Here is a 16,197-nt window from a genome sequence, read left to right as displayed (position 1 = left end):
CCTCTGCATAGGAACCGGATATGCCGGCTGCTTCCGGGAGCTGCCTGAGGTGAGTGCCAGCCGGCCGGAGCCTCACCCCGAACCCTGTTCCTGCACCCCAACCTCCTGTCCCAGGTCGTAACCCCCTCCTGCACCCTAACTCCCCCCCAAAGCCCACACCCCTCCCTGTACCCCAATCTCCCTGCCCCAGCCCTGAGCCCTCTCCCACACATACAAGCCCTCCTGGAGCCCGCACCCCGCACTCCCTCCTGCACCCCTGCCCCAGCCCGTAGCCCCCTCCTGCACCCCAAACCCCTCATCCCTGGCCCCACCCCAAAGCCTGCACCTCCAGCCGGAATCCTCACCCCCTCTTGCACCCCAACCCCCTGCCCTGGCCCACTGAAAGTGAGTGAGGGTAGGGGAGAGCGAGCGATGGACAGAGTGGGGATGGAGTGAGTGGGGGCAGGGCCTCGGAGAAGGTGTGAGGCCTCAGGGCAGGGGCGAGGCCAGGGCAGGGCAAGGGTGTTCAGTTTTGTGCAGTTAGAAAGTTGGCAACCTTATCAAGGCAGAATCTAGCCTCTGAAGCATTCAATTTCCTTCCTTTCTTGTAACAATTTATAAATATATATTTAGCACTTTGAGCTTTCTGGAACTTTTCATTTCTGGCTCTTTCCTTCTTCCGTACACATACTGTTGCCATGAAAAGCAACAGAATGCGTAACTGCCAGGAAAACAACTCAAACCTCCCCAAGCCAAGAGAACATTGGGAACAGCTATATGTCCAGGCTGGGCTGAATGACCATAGTTTAAACCCTTGCAAATCAGAATTATTTTAAAACTGCTGTTTAATTAAATGTCCTTAAATTGTTATTAGGAGTTTTAAAGCTCCATCACTTTTCAGAAGACATTATTTAAGAACAGCACTTGATATATGTTCCATAGCCTCCACACTTAGTAGCTAGGATGTAGTTCATAATGATTAAAAGAATCAGAAAATTATTTGGTCCATCTAAATGGAAGTGGCCCACGGGAGAGTGAGAGGGAGTCTGCTGCTAGCGAGGTAACAAGCCTCAAGCATACAACATGCCTTCATTAGACAATGAGACACCTTTAGTAGTTAAATATTATAAAATATTAATTGATTGAAGAGGAAGACTCAGAAGAATCTTCATTCATGAGATGAATCTGTTTGTTACCAAAAGAAATATTTGGTTGAAGCATAGTGGTTAACTTCTTAGCAGAGCACACGGTCATATGAGCAGAAGAGAATACACTGTTCTGACGTTATGCAGAGTAGTGGAAAGCAAATTGATTGTTTGTTTTTTTTTAAAAAGTATTTTCTATGCTTGACCCCAAATATTTTGTATTTTTCATTATTTACTACACTCTTGTTTACTGTTCATCTATATGACTTGTTATAAAAATCTCATTACTTACACCATATCTCATAGTTGGAACTTCTCACAATGAAACCTACAAAAATTACACATGTAAATGCCTGTTAACACTGTTCTCAATTTTCTAGTTGTAGAAAAAATGGACAACGTTACAGGTGGCATGGAGACATCCCACAGAAGATATACTGAGAAACTCACAGAAGTGGAGAGTGGTCTGAAGAAATTAGGTAATCTCCACATAACTGAAAGCCAGATAAGGCAGCCTATTTGCATGTCCTTGTGTGGTATTATTTTGGGAGATATATCAGTGGATAAGAGTTCTCTATCTCCACAGATCTGTCTGATGAACAGGTGGCCAAATACCTGCATATCCATTCCATCTTAAATTTTAGTTCCCGATTCTGGACAGCTCTTAATCACATCCAATCCCACGGAAACCATATTGAAATCAAAGGGACTTCAGGATGTGCTTATGAGCTGTCCTGAATAGGAATGATTTTCTGAATCAGAGCTGTAAAGTGATGCAAATATTGATGGACAAAAGAAGAGACTCTTAAGAATGAAAGTCTTCACCCACCCAGTAATCTTTGAGCTGATGTTTAGTAGATAAATTCCAAATCTGGAGTCCATGCCCAGAGATGTTCAAAAAATGGCATATGTTTAACCCTCACCTCAGAGGCAAAAACATCACTTGTAGAAGATGCACTTCATCGGTCATTAGTGCTTAAAGTGTGCTGGGTGGAAACAGGTCACAGACCCAGGAAATAAGATTTCTAAAAAGCAAGCCGGGTCGCTGAAGGGCACAGTTTTAATACTGTCTGCGGGGGGACGGATGGACGGGATGGACCCCTGATTGGCTTCTTGAAGCAGGGAGAGCTCTCCCCCACTCCCTCAGCAATCCAACATCATTCTCCCAGAAGGAGTGGGAAGAGCAGAAAGAGTTAAGCAGCTGAGAGTAGCTCTGTTTCCTCTTCTCCCTTCCCCTTCTGCGAGCAACAGGATGGCTCTTTCACGTCTGGGAAAGGTACTCAGATTGTCACAGCTAAATACAAGGTTGAACAGATAAAATATGTCTACTTATGCTAAACTAAGGGACCATTCAAGGTGACGTAGCCCATAAACACCCCTATAGTCATAGGACAAAAATGGGAGATTGGTGGGTTACAGGTTGTTGTAATAAGATATAAATACAGTGTCTTTATTAATGACAGGTTTCAGAGTAACAGCCGTGTTAGTCTGTATTCGCAAAAAGAGAAGGAGTACTTGTGGCACCTCAGAGACTAACCAATTTATTTGAGCATAAGTTTTCGTGAGCTACAGCTCACTTCATCGGATGCATCTGATGAAGTGAGCTGTAGCTCATGAAAGCTTATGCTCAAATAAATTGATTAGTCTCTAAGGTGCCACAAGTACTCCTTTTCTTTTTGTCTTTATTAAGATCATGATTTTTACTGTCTATCAAAGTTATGAATTTAAGCTCCCAGGCTCATCTTTTGAAAGTGTTGGGCAGGTTTCCTCTGAGGATGAGGACTGGGGTCAGATATAGAGTATTTGTTTTGGGAAAAGTGTTCGTCCACAGTTGATGTGATGTTTTTGTCTTTTATCATTGTCCTGTGTGAGTTCATTTGCGAGTGTAGTGATTGTCTGGTTTCACCTACGTAGTTGTTAGTGGTGCATTTAATGCACTGGATGAGGTACAACACATGTTGCCATAGGCATGGGTAGGACCCATCGATCTGGAAAGGTTTTATAGATATTTACAATATATTAAGTGAGGAAAGCTCTTTAGTTTGCAGTTCAGTCATAAGAAAAACTCTAATGGCTTCTCAATAAAAGATGTCCATAAACTGTATGTTAATGAAATTATTCAAAGTCCTGTGTTTGCAGTGGTGAATTCATAGGAAGGGAATGTTACAGCTAAAAGCACATACAGCCTTCTCTTATTCTGTGATTTAAATTAATCAATCATAGTCTGGAACTGTTGTGATCAAATTCATTTCTAAGCATTGTTTGTACTCTGTAGTATGTATCATATGGCCAGATCTAAGGAGTGATTAGCCCCATCAATTCCTATGTAAGTCAACTCCCATTTAAAAAGTTCTAAAAGTTTAAACATTTAAAAAAACATGGGGGCAATATCTCTGGGGCATATTAGTAAGGGGGCTCTAGGAGGGGAGTTGGGGGGTGGGACTGGCACAGGGAAAATGTGAGGGTCAGATGGTATCTACTCACCACTGTGGCACCTCCTTGTGGCCACAGCTGGGTATTAGCTCTCAACCAGACTTATTTTGTTGCTCATCCAGTCTCTCTCCTGCTGGATTCAAATTGCTCCTTCTTTCCCAGTGGCTGGTAGGGGAACCCAGGCCAACCCTCTACTCCAGATTCCAGCCCAAGAACTGTATGTCTAGTAACCACAGCCTAAGCCAACCCTGAGCATGTTGCTGTTTGCCTGGGCTCCTTCCTACCTTTCTTCTCTAGCTCTGCCCCCCTCTGGGTAACCATTGGAGCTCCCTGATGCTATTTCACCCTTCCCAGGCTCTTGCCAAAGTCTGGAGTCTGAGGCAGAATCCCAGGGTTTACTCTCCCCGTAGATCAACTCCTCTAGAGGAAGTGACTACAGTATTCCGTCCTGCAACTCCCTTCTTCCTTGCTACTTCCTGGTTTTATACCACCTCAGCCTGCCCCTGCCCAGCTGGGATTTATCAGTTAGATCTTATCAGTCCTGACTCTCCTCCAGGTACAGCCATCACAGGGTTAATTGGTCCTTTTTACTTACTTAGGCCTTGTGTGGTGTAAATACTCTATCACAGTGGGACAGGTCATAGGATTGTAGAGCTGTATGGGAGCATAGAAGGATTATGCTCCTTCTATGCTCCCATACAGCTGGTTGGTATGGGAGCATAGAAGGAGCATGGTTTTTTAGTGGATTTGCCAGTTGCCAGAAAAATAATTTTATCTGCTGGCGTGGGGGGTTTTTGTTTTGTTTTTTTACGTGGGTCTAAAGATTTCCAATATCATCTCAGTACACTGGGATATCTAATGTTAAACATTTTTGTGTCCAGCTAAAGATGCTCGCAGTGTTCCCACTTCCACAGTTTAAGTAAGAAAATGATGTTATCAATCCTATCTATATGTGTTCTCTCTCGAAATACTATAAGAGGTTGTTGACGCGGGGTCGGGAGGTGGGGATTGAGGAGTTTTTTCCTTGTGGTTGGGGCTTGGAGTTGGGCAGGCTTAACTTGTTGGCGGGTGGATTGCCATTTGGGGTTCTTTTTTTGTTTTCAGAGGTGGTAACCCTAGGGCATAGCAGGAGGCAGGCATGAGCAGCACTGTGAGGAATGTGGGATATGTGTGACAGGCAAGAAGTGGCACTTGAGCTGGAAGGATCCAGGATCCTTGGTCTGTATCCACAGCAGGTCATGGGTGCTGGAGCATAAGCAAGCTACAGCTGTTGCTAGGTAGCAATAGGGGTGGTGCCCACTACCTGGCAGCTCTGCAGGCATGGAATTGAGCCTGCTGTGCTTTACACCAGAAAGGGCCATCAGCTCCTTACTTATACTGCTTCAATGTATTGAATTCCACTTAATCATCCAATTTTTTCTTCAGTACAGTAGCAGTACTATATTTCACCTATTCACCACTCTCTCTAAAAGTTAATTTTTAAAAGAAAGTAAAACAATCATATTTAAATGAACATATATAAACAGTATTGACAATAGAACCATCATTCTATTCCACTGGGCAAGACAAAGGGTCGCATTCCATTGGCTTCAACAGCAGTTAACTTCGTGTGTCTGGGGGCAGAATTAGACCCTAGAGCATCTGTTTTTAGAAAAGTGACAATTGAATGTTTCACCAAGTGAACGCTTTAATTGCCTGACCACTCTTAGATACAGCATTTACAGGGCAGGAAAGAGTCTTTTTATATTGTGCTTAAAAAACAAACAAACAAAGCTAATGCTTTTTAAAATTTCCCTCTTTAATAGATGATGAAACTGGACAAAAAGATATGAGCACTAACAAAGAACTTTCTAGCTTCAGATCTGATATTCTGGCTCTTCGCCAGCAGCTTCAGGAGATTGCAGAGAAAACCACCAAAAACAAGGATACACTGGAGAAGCTACAAGATTCTGGAAACGTATTAGATGACAGGCAGAGCCAAATGAAAGGTGTCTTGGATAGCAACTCTTTCATGATCATCAGTGTCAATAAAACTCTCCAAGCATACACTGGCTATATCAACAATCTCCAACAAGACACAAGTAATATCCAAACAAATTTGCAAAGCCAAATGCATTCTCATAATGTGGTCATCATGAATCTAAACAACTTAAATCTGACACAAGTTCAGCAAAGAAATCTTATCAGTGTTTTGCAGAGGTCTGTGGATGATACAAGTCAGGCTATCCAAAGAATCAAGAATGACTTTCAAAATCTGCAACAGGTTGTCCTTCAAGCACGAAAGGACACTGATTGGCTTAAGGAGAAAGTGCAAAATTTACAGATGTTAGCAGTCAACAACTCAGCCTTAGCCAAAGCTAATAATGATACACTTGAAGACATGAACAGTCAACTTAGCTCATTCAGTGGGCAAATGGAGAACATCACTACAGTTGCACAAGCCAATGAACAAAATCTTAAGGATCTGCAGGAGCATCATAAAGATTATGAGAACAGAACTTCTGCCAAGTTTAACCAGCTAGAAGAGCGCTTTCAGCTCTTTGAGACAGATATAGTCAATATCATTAGCAACATCAGCTATACTGCGCATCACCTGCGGACACTGACTAGCAATCTCAATGAGGTCAGGACAACTTGTACAGACACCTTAAGTAAACACACAGATGACCTGACTTTTATGAACAACACGCTAGCCAATATTCGTTTAGATTCTACATCTCTCAGGATGCAACAGGATGTGATGAGATCAAGATTAGATATTGAAGTTGCAAATTTATCACTAATTATGGAAGAAATGAAGCTGGTAGATTCCAAACATGGTCAGCTCATCAAGAACTTCACAATACTGCAAGGTAAGATGAATTTCAATCTATACCTCAAGTTGTACGTCTTATCAACACATGGGTTTTACTTGCTTTAAATAACATCAAAATACTTCAACTTTTTTTTTATTATGGGTTAAATTTTCTCCTGAACAAAGCCTGAACAGCTGAGTTGCAAGAGAGGTAGTTTGTGAGGGCATGGGGAGAAAGAACACACCCCACGTTGTCCAAGGAGCAGCAGCACAGCAACTGTGTGACTGCGATAAGATTGCTATAGTTCTCAGAGCTCCTGCTGCCCTGTTCTGCAAGGTGAAGGTCCAGAGGATTTGCACAATGCAAATCTTCCATTCCTGCACTTCCCACACACCAGGCCTGGCCTGCCCAGTGCTTCCTGTCGGCCTTGTGACCAGGGCTTTGGCTGATGCATAACCCTTTTGCAACCCCTCTAATGTGCCTGACAGTACCTCTGGTCAAATCTAGCCCTAAGAAAGGAAACATTGACCAGGAGAACACAGATGTTATCGATTACCTACTCTCTTTGGAATGTGCTGTCCTGGACTTTGGCTTCTCCCTGCATCGTTGTCAGAGAAAGGGATCCTTAGTTTAATCTTTAATAAAAAAAAATTAGTCTTTCATTTTATGAAAGTCCTTTTTCCAATTTATACTGGGACACAGACCTTATCTGTTCCATTATCTAATTCTAAACCTGGGAGATGTAAGTTTGGTTTAAATTTTTCAACCCAATATTCCCTTCCCTCCTTTACCGGCCTGAAATTGGAATGTTGTGAAAGAAAGTTATAGGTTGATTAAATTTTATTCTGACTGTTGGGTCTGCTTTTGAACTATCATCTAAAGCAGTGGTTCTCAACCTCTTTGCCATTGTGGACTGCATATGCAGCTCTCTCTGTGTTATGTGGGCCACATTGACACAATATATATACTACCTGTATGGCCCAGGATGTCACATAGGCTGCAGCTGTGTGCTGATTGGGACGTGGGTTGAGAGCCACTAGTCTAAAGTAATCCATAATAGTTGTGGAGGAGGTGGAAACCTCAAGAAACCAATCCCTGCTAAGGAGGAAATAGCTGAACAATACAAAACTGGATCATTCCCAGAGAGGTCACCCTTAGTGAAAAAGTAAAACTATTTTGTTTTAAGCCAGCTGTGAACAGGCCGGGAAACCTCCTGTTTCTTTTCATCAAAGGATACTTTATTTTCTTCAGAAGTAAATATACACACAAAGTTGTTGAGCTTTTTTTTTTTTGTCTTCTAAGCCAAGTATTCTTCTGAATGAAGTTAATATTCCATATTGCTGATTTGAACCAGGTCTTAAACCCTGATTACTTGGGCTGCCAATCCTCCAGGATTGTCCTGGAGTTTCCAGGAATTAAATATTAATCTTTATGTGATGAAACCTCCAGGAATACGTCCAACCAAAACTGGCAACTCTACTGGTCACAGAAATAAAACCCTCCCTCGGAATAGATAAAAGCACAGTCCGTGGTGCATGTGAGTCCAGAGCACCTTTCTTACCTGGTCTCATTTCACACAGAAGGAGCTGCCTCCATTTTCAGAGACATGTTAGGAGCTTAACCTTGATGCAGATTAAATGGGATAGATTTTGGGGAAAAAATTTACTGAGATGTGCTTATCCATGAACAGAATCCAAACCTGCTTTAATGATAAAATATGGAAGACCACTCCTTCTCACTGTCTTCTCATCTCCTGCTATGACTGGTGCTCTGTCCTTCTATAAATATCCAGTAGGCAGGTAGCATTCTGTTAGTCTTTCCATTAACCCTCCAGTTGGCTTATTTCTCACTACCCATCCATCCCATGATTCTCAAATAGACCATAGCTCCTTTATTTCTCCCTTTTATCATTCAGCTGGTCTATGGTTCACTCCCAGTCTGCTTCTTGCTTCATAATAAACATGTGGTGCAATAACTCTCAAGCCTCCCTGACATTGTGGGGCATTCTGCTTTTGGTCTCTCTCTTTTTTTGACCTCGTTCCACTATCCCAGCATGTCACTGCTAAATCCCATGCAGGTTCCACACCAAGACAGTGCTGCTGTCACTGACTACATCTTACTATTAGAGTGAAAGGAGAGGCGTGGTTGGAAGCAACAGGGAGAATAGAAGAAAGGGAGAAAGAACATAACAAAGGGGGAGAAGAAGAGGAAAGAGAACAGAAGGAAGAGTGAAAGGATAAGATGGGAAAAAAGATAGATTTGGGGGAAATCATAGTTTGCAGTAAGCCTCATATTTCAGGGACCAGTGATTCACAATGGCTGCTGCTTTGGGAGGCACCTATTAAAAATTGAGAGAGATCTTCACCTTTAAGCCCTGCACAGTTCTGCCCCACCCTCATATCTCACTTCCTTACTCTATCCCCCCACACTCACATACAGACTGCTAACCTCCTCCAAACTGCCCTCCTAAACATCCTTTTTGCCACCTCCTTCCACTGTTGTCTTTACCCCTTCTTTCATCCTGCTCCTTCAAATTAAAAAACCTTTATTCTTGTGTCCCAAACAATCGCTCTTTCTTTTCATTCAAATCCCTTCTTAAGGCTGCCATGAATCCCATCAGTGTCAATCCGCCAAAGACAAAAAACCACATAACACAACTTTTAGAAAGCAAATGATAACCGTATCTGTTTGAGAACTGAGGCTCATCTGATCTGGGGTACTATGTGTCTGTTTAACGTAAATTACAAGTCCTGTCTGGCAGGGCCCAGGTTTTCTTTACAGCATCAAGTGTCTTGTGGAGGCTCAATAAGAAATAATATATAACTAATGATTGTGAAGAGATTCACCTCCTTTTTCTAAACCAACTGTATTTTTACATTGGCTACTTGAGTAGCTTGGGCTTGCAGTGTATTGAATGTCCAATGTTGTTAATCTCAGGTATATTGAACACTCTTCCTGTTTTTTGTTTCCCTCCTCTGCATGTTTAAATTGTTTCAGGACCTCCAGGTCCAAGGGGACCTAAAGGGGAGAGGGGACCCCAAGGGCCTCTTGGTCCCACTGGTCTAAAAGGGCAAAAAGGAGAAAAAGGTGAGCCAGGGCCACCAGGACCTGCCGGTGAAAAGGGCCCAGTTGGGCCAATCGGGCTACCAGGAGAAAAAGGTGGGAAAGGTTCAAGAGGATCACCTGGCTCCAAAGGTCAGAGAGGTTCTACTGGCAAGACTGGTCTGCCAGGACCTAATGGAGACCCTGGACCACCAGGACCACCTGGCAAAGATGGTCCTCCAGGTCCACAAGGTCCACCTGGATTTCAAGGATTGCAAGGAACTGTTGGAGAGCCCGGGGTACCTGGACCTCGAGGATTGCCTGGTCTGCCTGGCATACCAGGGATGCCTGGGCCGCCTGGGCCACCTGGGCCACCAGGTCCAGGGATGCCTATGGCACTGAAAAGTGAGCCAACATCAATACCTGAGGCGAATGGTAAGCTATCTACTCACCCACCTACTTTTCTACTTGTATGCCCCTCTGCCCAAGAAGCCGTTTTTAGTGCACCTGCCATCATGATAGTGGGCGAATGTTAATTTCTATTATCTTTTGCTTAGACACACTCGTTCTCAAAGATTCTTAGCGTGGAACTCTAGCTTACCTAGCAAAGCTGTGTCTGCCTGTCTTCTGTCAGCTGCTCTGGAGTTTGATTAAAATGCCTCATCTCTAAAGAGATGGCAGCAATGCAATGAGGAATGAGCAGTCCTCTGGGCATGCAGGTTAAGTCAGCTATATTCTGCGTTCTGGTGCAGATTTCTGATATGTGCATATTCACTGACTCAGCCCCTAAGTATTTCAGATGCCGCCATGCTGTAGGAGAGTTTGAAATCCCCAGTTTAACAGCAGGGTTTCCTGTCACAGGTTGTTCTGCTCACTGGAAGAACTTTACAGAAAAATGCTACTACTTTTCATCTGAAAGAGAAATTTTTGAAGATGCAAAAGTTTTCTGTGATGAGAAGTCCTCACATCTGGTTATCATAAACAACAAAGAGGAGCAGGTAAATAACATCACCTGCTGTTCTGAAGGCTTGAGGTATAAGGTTTGAAAGTATTTTGAGTCTGGAAACTACATAGCAATAGGGAAGCTGAGAATATCATGGATTCATATGGTGAAGTGAAAACACCGACTTACCCCATTCCAGAACATTGTACTCCCATGTCTGCTCAGCACGTACTGTGAAAAGGAGCAACATAGGAGTCAATGGGCCTGATCCTGAAATTGCTGAACACCTGCCACTTCCAGTAAATTCAATGGGAGTTGTGGGTGCTCAGCCCCTTTCAAAATCAGGCCCATTGTTAGTGGCCTATTATCTGAAACACATTTTTTCCATGTTGTAAATAGTTATTTTTAAATTCAATCTTTAAGATAGACAACTTAAGCCTTTATTATGATCTTAAATAAAGTCTATTAAGTCTTTTATAGGCAGAGAAGCAATAATGAATAAAAACCATACCTTACATTATTATGTGGTATAATTGTTTGGTAGTCAGACATACCCCTGCCATGCAGGAGTGGTGCAATAAAGTATAACTGCTTATTCTTTTTCTTAGTTAAAAAAAATACGGGCGGTGGCCTTCTAACCACCCAGTTTTCGCGGGGAGTTCTTACCCACAGACAAATAGTGCCATTGAGTCTAGTGCCTTTTTGGTCTTACTCACAGACAAATAGTGCCTTTTTGTCAGTTAAGTTTGCAGAATCAGGCCCTAAAATACATCTACAGCTGCATAAACCTTCCATAATCATTTGTACATTAGCAATGGTGATCCCTCGTAAAGCAGGAATAGTACAGATTATCTCTGGAGCAAACCATAAGAACCATCTCGGATGTTGTTACAAATTAAGGTCTGTCTTTGAGGGAGGGAAGGAAGTTCCAGCCAGTAAGGAACCCTTTCAGGAGAGAGAGCATTCTTCGGTGACAAGAGGGAGTAATAATTACCAAAGTGCCCTTTGATTACTGCAGTCACTACCAGAGGTGCGAGCAGCATCCCCAGAGTGAGAGCAAAGGAGAGTAAGACCCAAAATTAGAAGGAAGAGGTAACCCACAAGGAAGCGAGGTGGTTGAGCATTGGGAATGGGAAGGAGAAGAACACTGTTATTATTCTATTTTCGAAAAAGCAAAATCTACACAAAGCAAGTAATTGTATGGTCTGAGAAACAGAAAAATGCAATCACAGAATTCTTTCACTCACAGCAATGGATAAAAAGGCAGATTGCTGGGAAAGGCAACTTCTGGATTGGGCTCACAGATTCAGAGCAAGAGAATGAGTGGAGATGGCTGGATGGAACCTTACCAGAGTACACGTATGTGTTGAAAAGAACCATGTTGTTTATTTTCTGCAGAGTGCTACTGTTCTTGCCGCCACTTTACTAGAGATCTGCAGTATCTAGAGATGAGTTACTGGATGTCAGTGAAGCAATACTTTATCTGGAAGTGTTGCTGAATATTGTTTTTCCTACCCCCCCTCCTTTCTCCATGCACAAGGCTTTATCTCCTTGCCAAAAGGAAAATGGAATATTAAATAAAAGAATCACACAACCGTACAGCCTGATACTGCTTGCCAGTGTTTTTACAAAGTGGGGGTGGAGAGCCCAGACAGCTCTTTGGTCTTGGTTTAAATTTTCCTTGTTTACATTACAACTGGCCATAAATAGAGAGCTCATTCTGACTAAAAAAAATGAAAGGACTAACTATTAGATAAAACCCAAACACAAGGTATTAAACAGAAGGAGAAGGTATAAAGCAAGGATGTCCAAACTTTGGCAAGCTGAGGACTGCATTAGCAGGTAGCCAGGCATCCAAGGGATGCACCATTTGGTATTAAATGGAGCAGGTTGCAGCCACCTTAATTTTTAATACAATGGAGTAGACCACAGAGATTATAAATCTCAGCATGCAGCACCCCAGAAAAATAGGCTAAATCATTTGTATTTGTTATTAATGTTTTCCATGTGTCTAATTTGTGGCCACTTTCATGAGGAACATGGAAAAAAGATCTGGTTTTGGTAAATCCTATACCATTATACCTATCTCAACTTCAGATTGCTACAGCAAACCTAAGGCCTGTGTCACTGAAGATTTCTCTTGTGCTGCGCTTTAAAGGTGTCCTCTAGTGACCTCAGAACTGTCTGTCACTGAATGTGATTCATTATTTCTGGAAGTCTGTGTTTCTTCCCAGATGCTTGGTCAGACCCTCTGTATCAGGCAGGCATGTTATTTAACTGCTTATGGCACCATTTCAGCCAGCAACCACAAGCTTCTGTTCAACAACCTGTTTCTTTAAGAAAACTGAGCTTTTGTTTTGAGACTGGAAGCATATCTCATTTATTAAATGAAAACAGAATCAAGAGTTTTGCTCCACCAAGCAAAGGCACTAAGTACTGGGTCAAGTTTCACTATCAAGGTTACTGGCCTCAAAATAAAGCCAACTTTTAAAAATTCCTTCTGAGTTTGAAAATTAATTTTTCATCCAAAATGAGGTCTGAAAGATAGACAAATCCCTGCTTTGCAGCTGGAGAGGCCCATCACAATCAAGACAGGATCTCAGTTTCTTTGCAATAATAGGTACATAATTTGCCACCTTTCTCCTCTATGTCCCTTTTGAGTTCTTTTTAGCAGGCAAGGTATTGAAATACACAAGAATCCATTAGGCAGAATCTTGGATGTTTCTGTACCATCCACTGGTAAGAATGAAGTAGATGGATACAGTGGAGGAATGGTGCCATGTGCATATGGCATGTACTCTCATCACACTTGCATGTACATCCACAAACCAAAATAGAGCTCACTGGTCTAATTTTAAGCTTTACGCCGTGACAGACAAAGGCTGAGTAGATTCCTGTCTCTGTTTTCCATTTTCAGGAAGAGTCATGTAATGTTTTTTGAAGAGTGTATTTCCAGTTCAGAGCAGATCTCATGATACTTTTTGCTAATCTCTTTTGTTGTGCATGGAAAACTATCATGTGATGCCACTTAACATCTACTTCTTATTTTGTTGAAAGAAACTGGAAAAGTGGGCAGCCTGATAACTGGAGTACTGGACAAGGGCCAGGGGAAGATTGTGCTGGATTAATCTCTGCTGGGCTCTGGAATGACTTTCAATGTGAAGATGTTAACAGTTTTATTTGTGAAAAAGACATGGACAAAGGTAAGCTAAGTGTTCAATTAAAAGAGTTTCATCATAGTCACAAAGAGCCATGATTTACTCCTAGGGGAATTCTGCGCCACTGCGCATGTACAGAATTCATGTCTCCCACAGATTTCTTTGCTTCCTCTCAAAAAAATGACTTTCTGATGGGGAAGCAAAGGAAAGCCACAAGAGCAGTCATGTGACCCTCCCCTGCAGTATATTTTGGATGCCCAGGCAGAGAGGTAAATCACTGTGGGGCAGAGGGTGGGGCTGGTGGCTCCTACCCTGTGCTGGGCTCAGTTGCTAGTCCCGGGGAAGACAGGACTTCCTCTTCCCTGCATGGCATCCGGGGATGGGTCAGACCCACCCCAAGATTTCTCCCCAGGGTGCAGGAAGCTCTGCAAACTCCCCACCCATCCCTTCTTAGCTGCAGGGGGAGGGATCAATGCACGGGGAGCTGCTCCCCCATCTGCCCAACCCCTGTGCATCCAGACCCCCTCATGCCCAGACCCTCCCGCCAAGCCTCACCCCCCCCCAGCCCCAACAGACATGCACAACCAGCTGCACCTGGATCCCCACCCCACTGAGCTCCACACCTCCAGCATCTGGACTGCGTACTAAACCTCTCACATCCAGACCCCCCGCCAAGCTCTATCAACCACACACGCACCCAGACCCTGCCCAGCTGAGCCTCAACCACCTTCACCTGGACCCCCCTGCAGAGTCCCATTACCATTGCACCCAGAACACCCCAACAAGCCCTCGTGTATCTAGATCACCTTCCACACCCAGATTGTCCCACATAGAACCCTCTGAATCCACACCTGGATCCCCTCACACTTGGATCCTGCCAGGGTGAGCCTGCCTGCCCACACCTAGTGTACCTGGCATGGAGGGGCAGAGCCCTGGGGTGTTTCTGGGGCAGGTTCGGTCCTTGTGCTGTGTCAGAGTTGGGTGCAGGCTCACTGCTGAGCCATGTCCCATGGGGGAGCTGCAGAGTGATCTCCTACCTCTGTGCAGCCAGTGGCTTGTGCTCCCCAGTGACATGCTGGAGCCTCCACATTTATTTGACAAATAAAATTTGCAGAATTTTTATATTTTTGGCGCAGAATGCCCTTAGGAGTAATGATTACACCATGGGGGAGAGGAGAGCCATACCGATTGCGTATGGGCAGATGCTGTGTAGCTGCTTTTCGGGGAGGACAAGCTTCTTGCAAATGAAAACTCTGTCGCCTGTAACAGCTCTACACTGATCTAGCCCCAAGAAGCATAAGGAGTCCCTGCTGATGGGAAGGGTTTGGCAACTGCTGGGCCTCTCTCCTTAAACTCCCACCCACCCACTCTGACTGCTGGAGGGGAGTGTGGACCCTGTCCACGTTCTCTAGCTGACAGCTCTGTGGCAGCTGGGCGGGGTGGAATCACAGACTGCCTGTTTTACTGAGCAGACACATAGGTACTAGAGTCTCCTTCTAGATCTAGTGATGCACTTACAATTGGACCCTGTTGCGCCACAGAGCTGCTTAGGGCTCTGCTCCATGATCATTGCTAGAGCTCAGATCTGGCCCATAATATTTTTGTTCTGATGATTACCTTGTTTAAAGAAACTATTTTACAGTGTGCCAGAAACATTAATTGTTTAAAAGCTTTTTTCAGAATTTTTTGTGCGTGTCATATGAATGTCTGGCTGCTGTGATTGCCAAAACATAGGTAGAATTTCATGGGATATGGTAGAAACTCCCAGCTGGATTCAAACTTTCAGATACTGGCTTTTAGGTAGCGTCCACAAAAAACATATGTACACTCTTCATGTGCATAATCCACATCTGTTTGTGTAGATTGAGGAATTGCTTGTGCATAGAGTTCTCTTTTCTTCCTAGATAAATATGTATTATATTAGCAGAACTTTAGGTTTTGAAAAGATTAGTTGTTGGAGGTGTACAATATCTGATTATGGGTCATATTTTAAAAAGTTATGTTTCTTGGAAACCTAGACTCGTATGATAGAATTTTCCAAGATTCCTTGAATTCAATAAACCTCCTTGCGGATAATTTGTTTTACCTTTACAAGCCTTTCACCTATGTTCCTTCTTTTTTTCTTTCTTTCTTTCTTTCTTTCTCTCACTGTAGCCTAGGCACCTGGATTGTAATAGGCTGTGAATTTAGAGACACAAATACAAATTACTTAAAAATCCTATGGGACTTCATCATCTCCTAACAAAATTGAAAAGGAAGCACTGAAAACTGATTTAATGCAAAAAAAGAATTCAGCCGCAACTCGTCTTTGCCATCTTGTGATTATTCAAGGATTCTGGACCCATAGCAAAATGCATTTATTGGAAATGCAATTGGACTGAATCAGTTACATATTTTTGTCAACCAGTGACCATACAAGTGTACAAGTTTTGTCTTCAAAAACATGAAATTAGCAGTCTGAGTAAGACTCTTGGTCATTGAGCTATAGGAAGTACGTATAAAGCTACAGTGTAAACAGTACATTTCATTTGCTAAAATCCCAAATATAGGAAAATTACACAGATACACACATATAGTATATAGATTTTATATAAATATATATATAGTCAAGTTCTTATCGATAATATGGAATATACTTTTAAGAGCTTTTAAAACTTTGTATTTTTGTACAAAATATTTGCTTTTTACATTTGTTCTTTTTT

General features: G+C 42.9%; 1 protein-coding gene across 1 annotated transcript in view; it reads left to right on the top strand.

Moving 5' to 3' along the window:
- The window catches only part of COLEC12 (collectin subfamily member 12), a 128,368-nt gene extending 112,412 nt beyond the window's left edge, over positions 1-15,956 (top strand). Inside the window, exons 4-10 of the mRNA XM_073331434.1 lie at positions 1,505-1,603; positions 5,363-6,409; positions 9,350-9,829; positions 10,256-10,392; positions 11,587-11,696; positions 13,395-13,540; positions 15,650-15,956. Coding sequence (XP_073187535.1) covers positions 1,505-1,603; positions 5,363-6,409; positions 9,350-9,829; positions 10,256-10,392; positions 11,587-11,696; positions 13,395-13,540; positions 15,650-15,654 — 2,024 coding nt within the window. The 3' untranslated portion in view covers positions 15,655-15,956. The remainder of the gene's footprint in view (positions 1-1,504; positions 1,604-5,362; positions 6,410-9,349; positions 9,830-10,255; positions 10,393-11,586; positions 11,697-13,394; positions 13,541-15,649) is intronic.
- Positions 15,957-16,197: the final 241 nt, after the last annotated feature.

Source organism: Lepidochelys kempii, chromosome 2 (genome assembly GCF_965140265.1).
Source record: "Lepidochelys kempii isolate rLepKem1 chromosome 2, rLepKem1.hap2, whole genome shotgun sequence".
NCBI classification, from domain to species: Eukaryota; Metazoa; Chordata; order Testudines; family Cheloniidae; genus Lepidochelys; species Lepidochelys kempii.
This window is presented reverse-complemented; position numbering and strand designations above follow the sequence as displayed.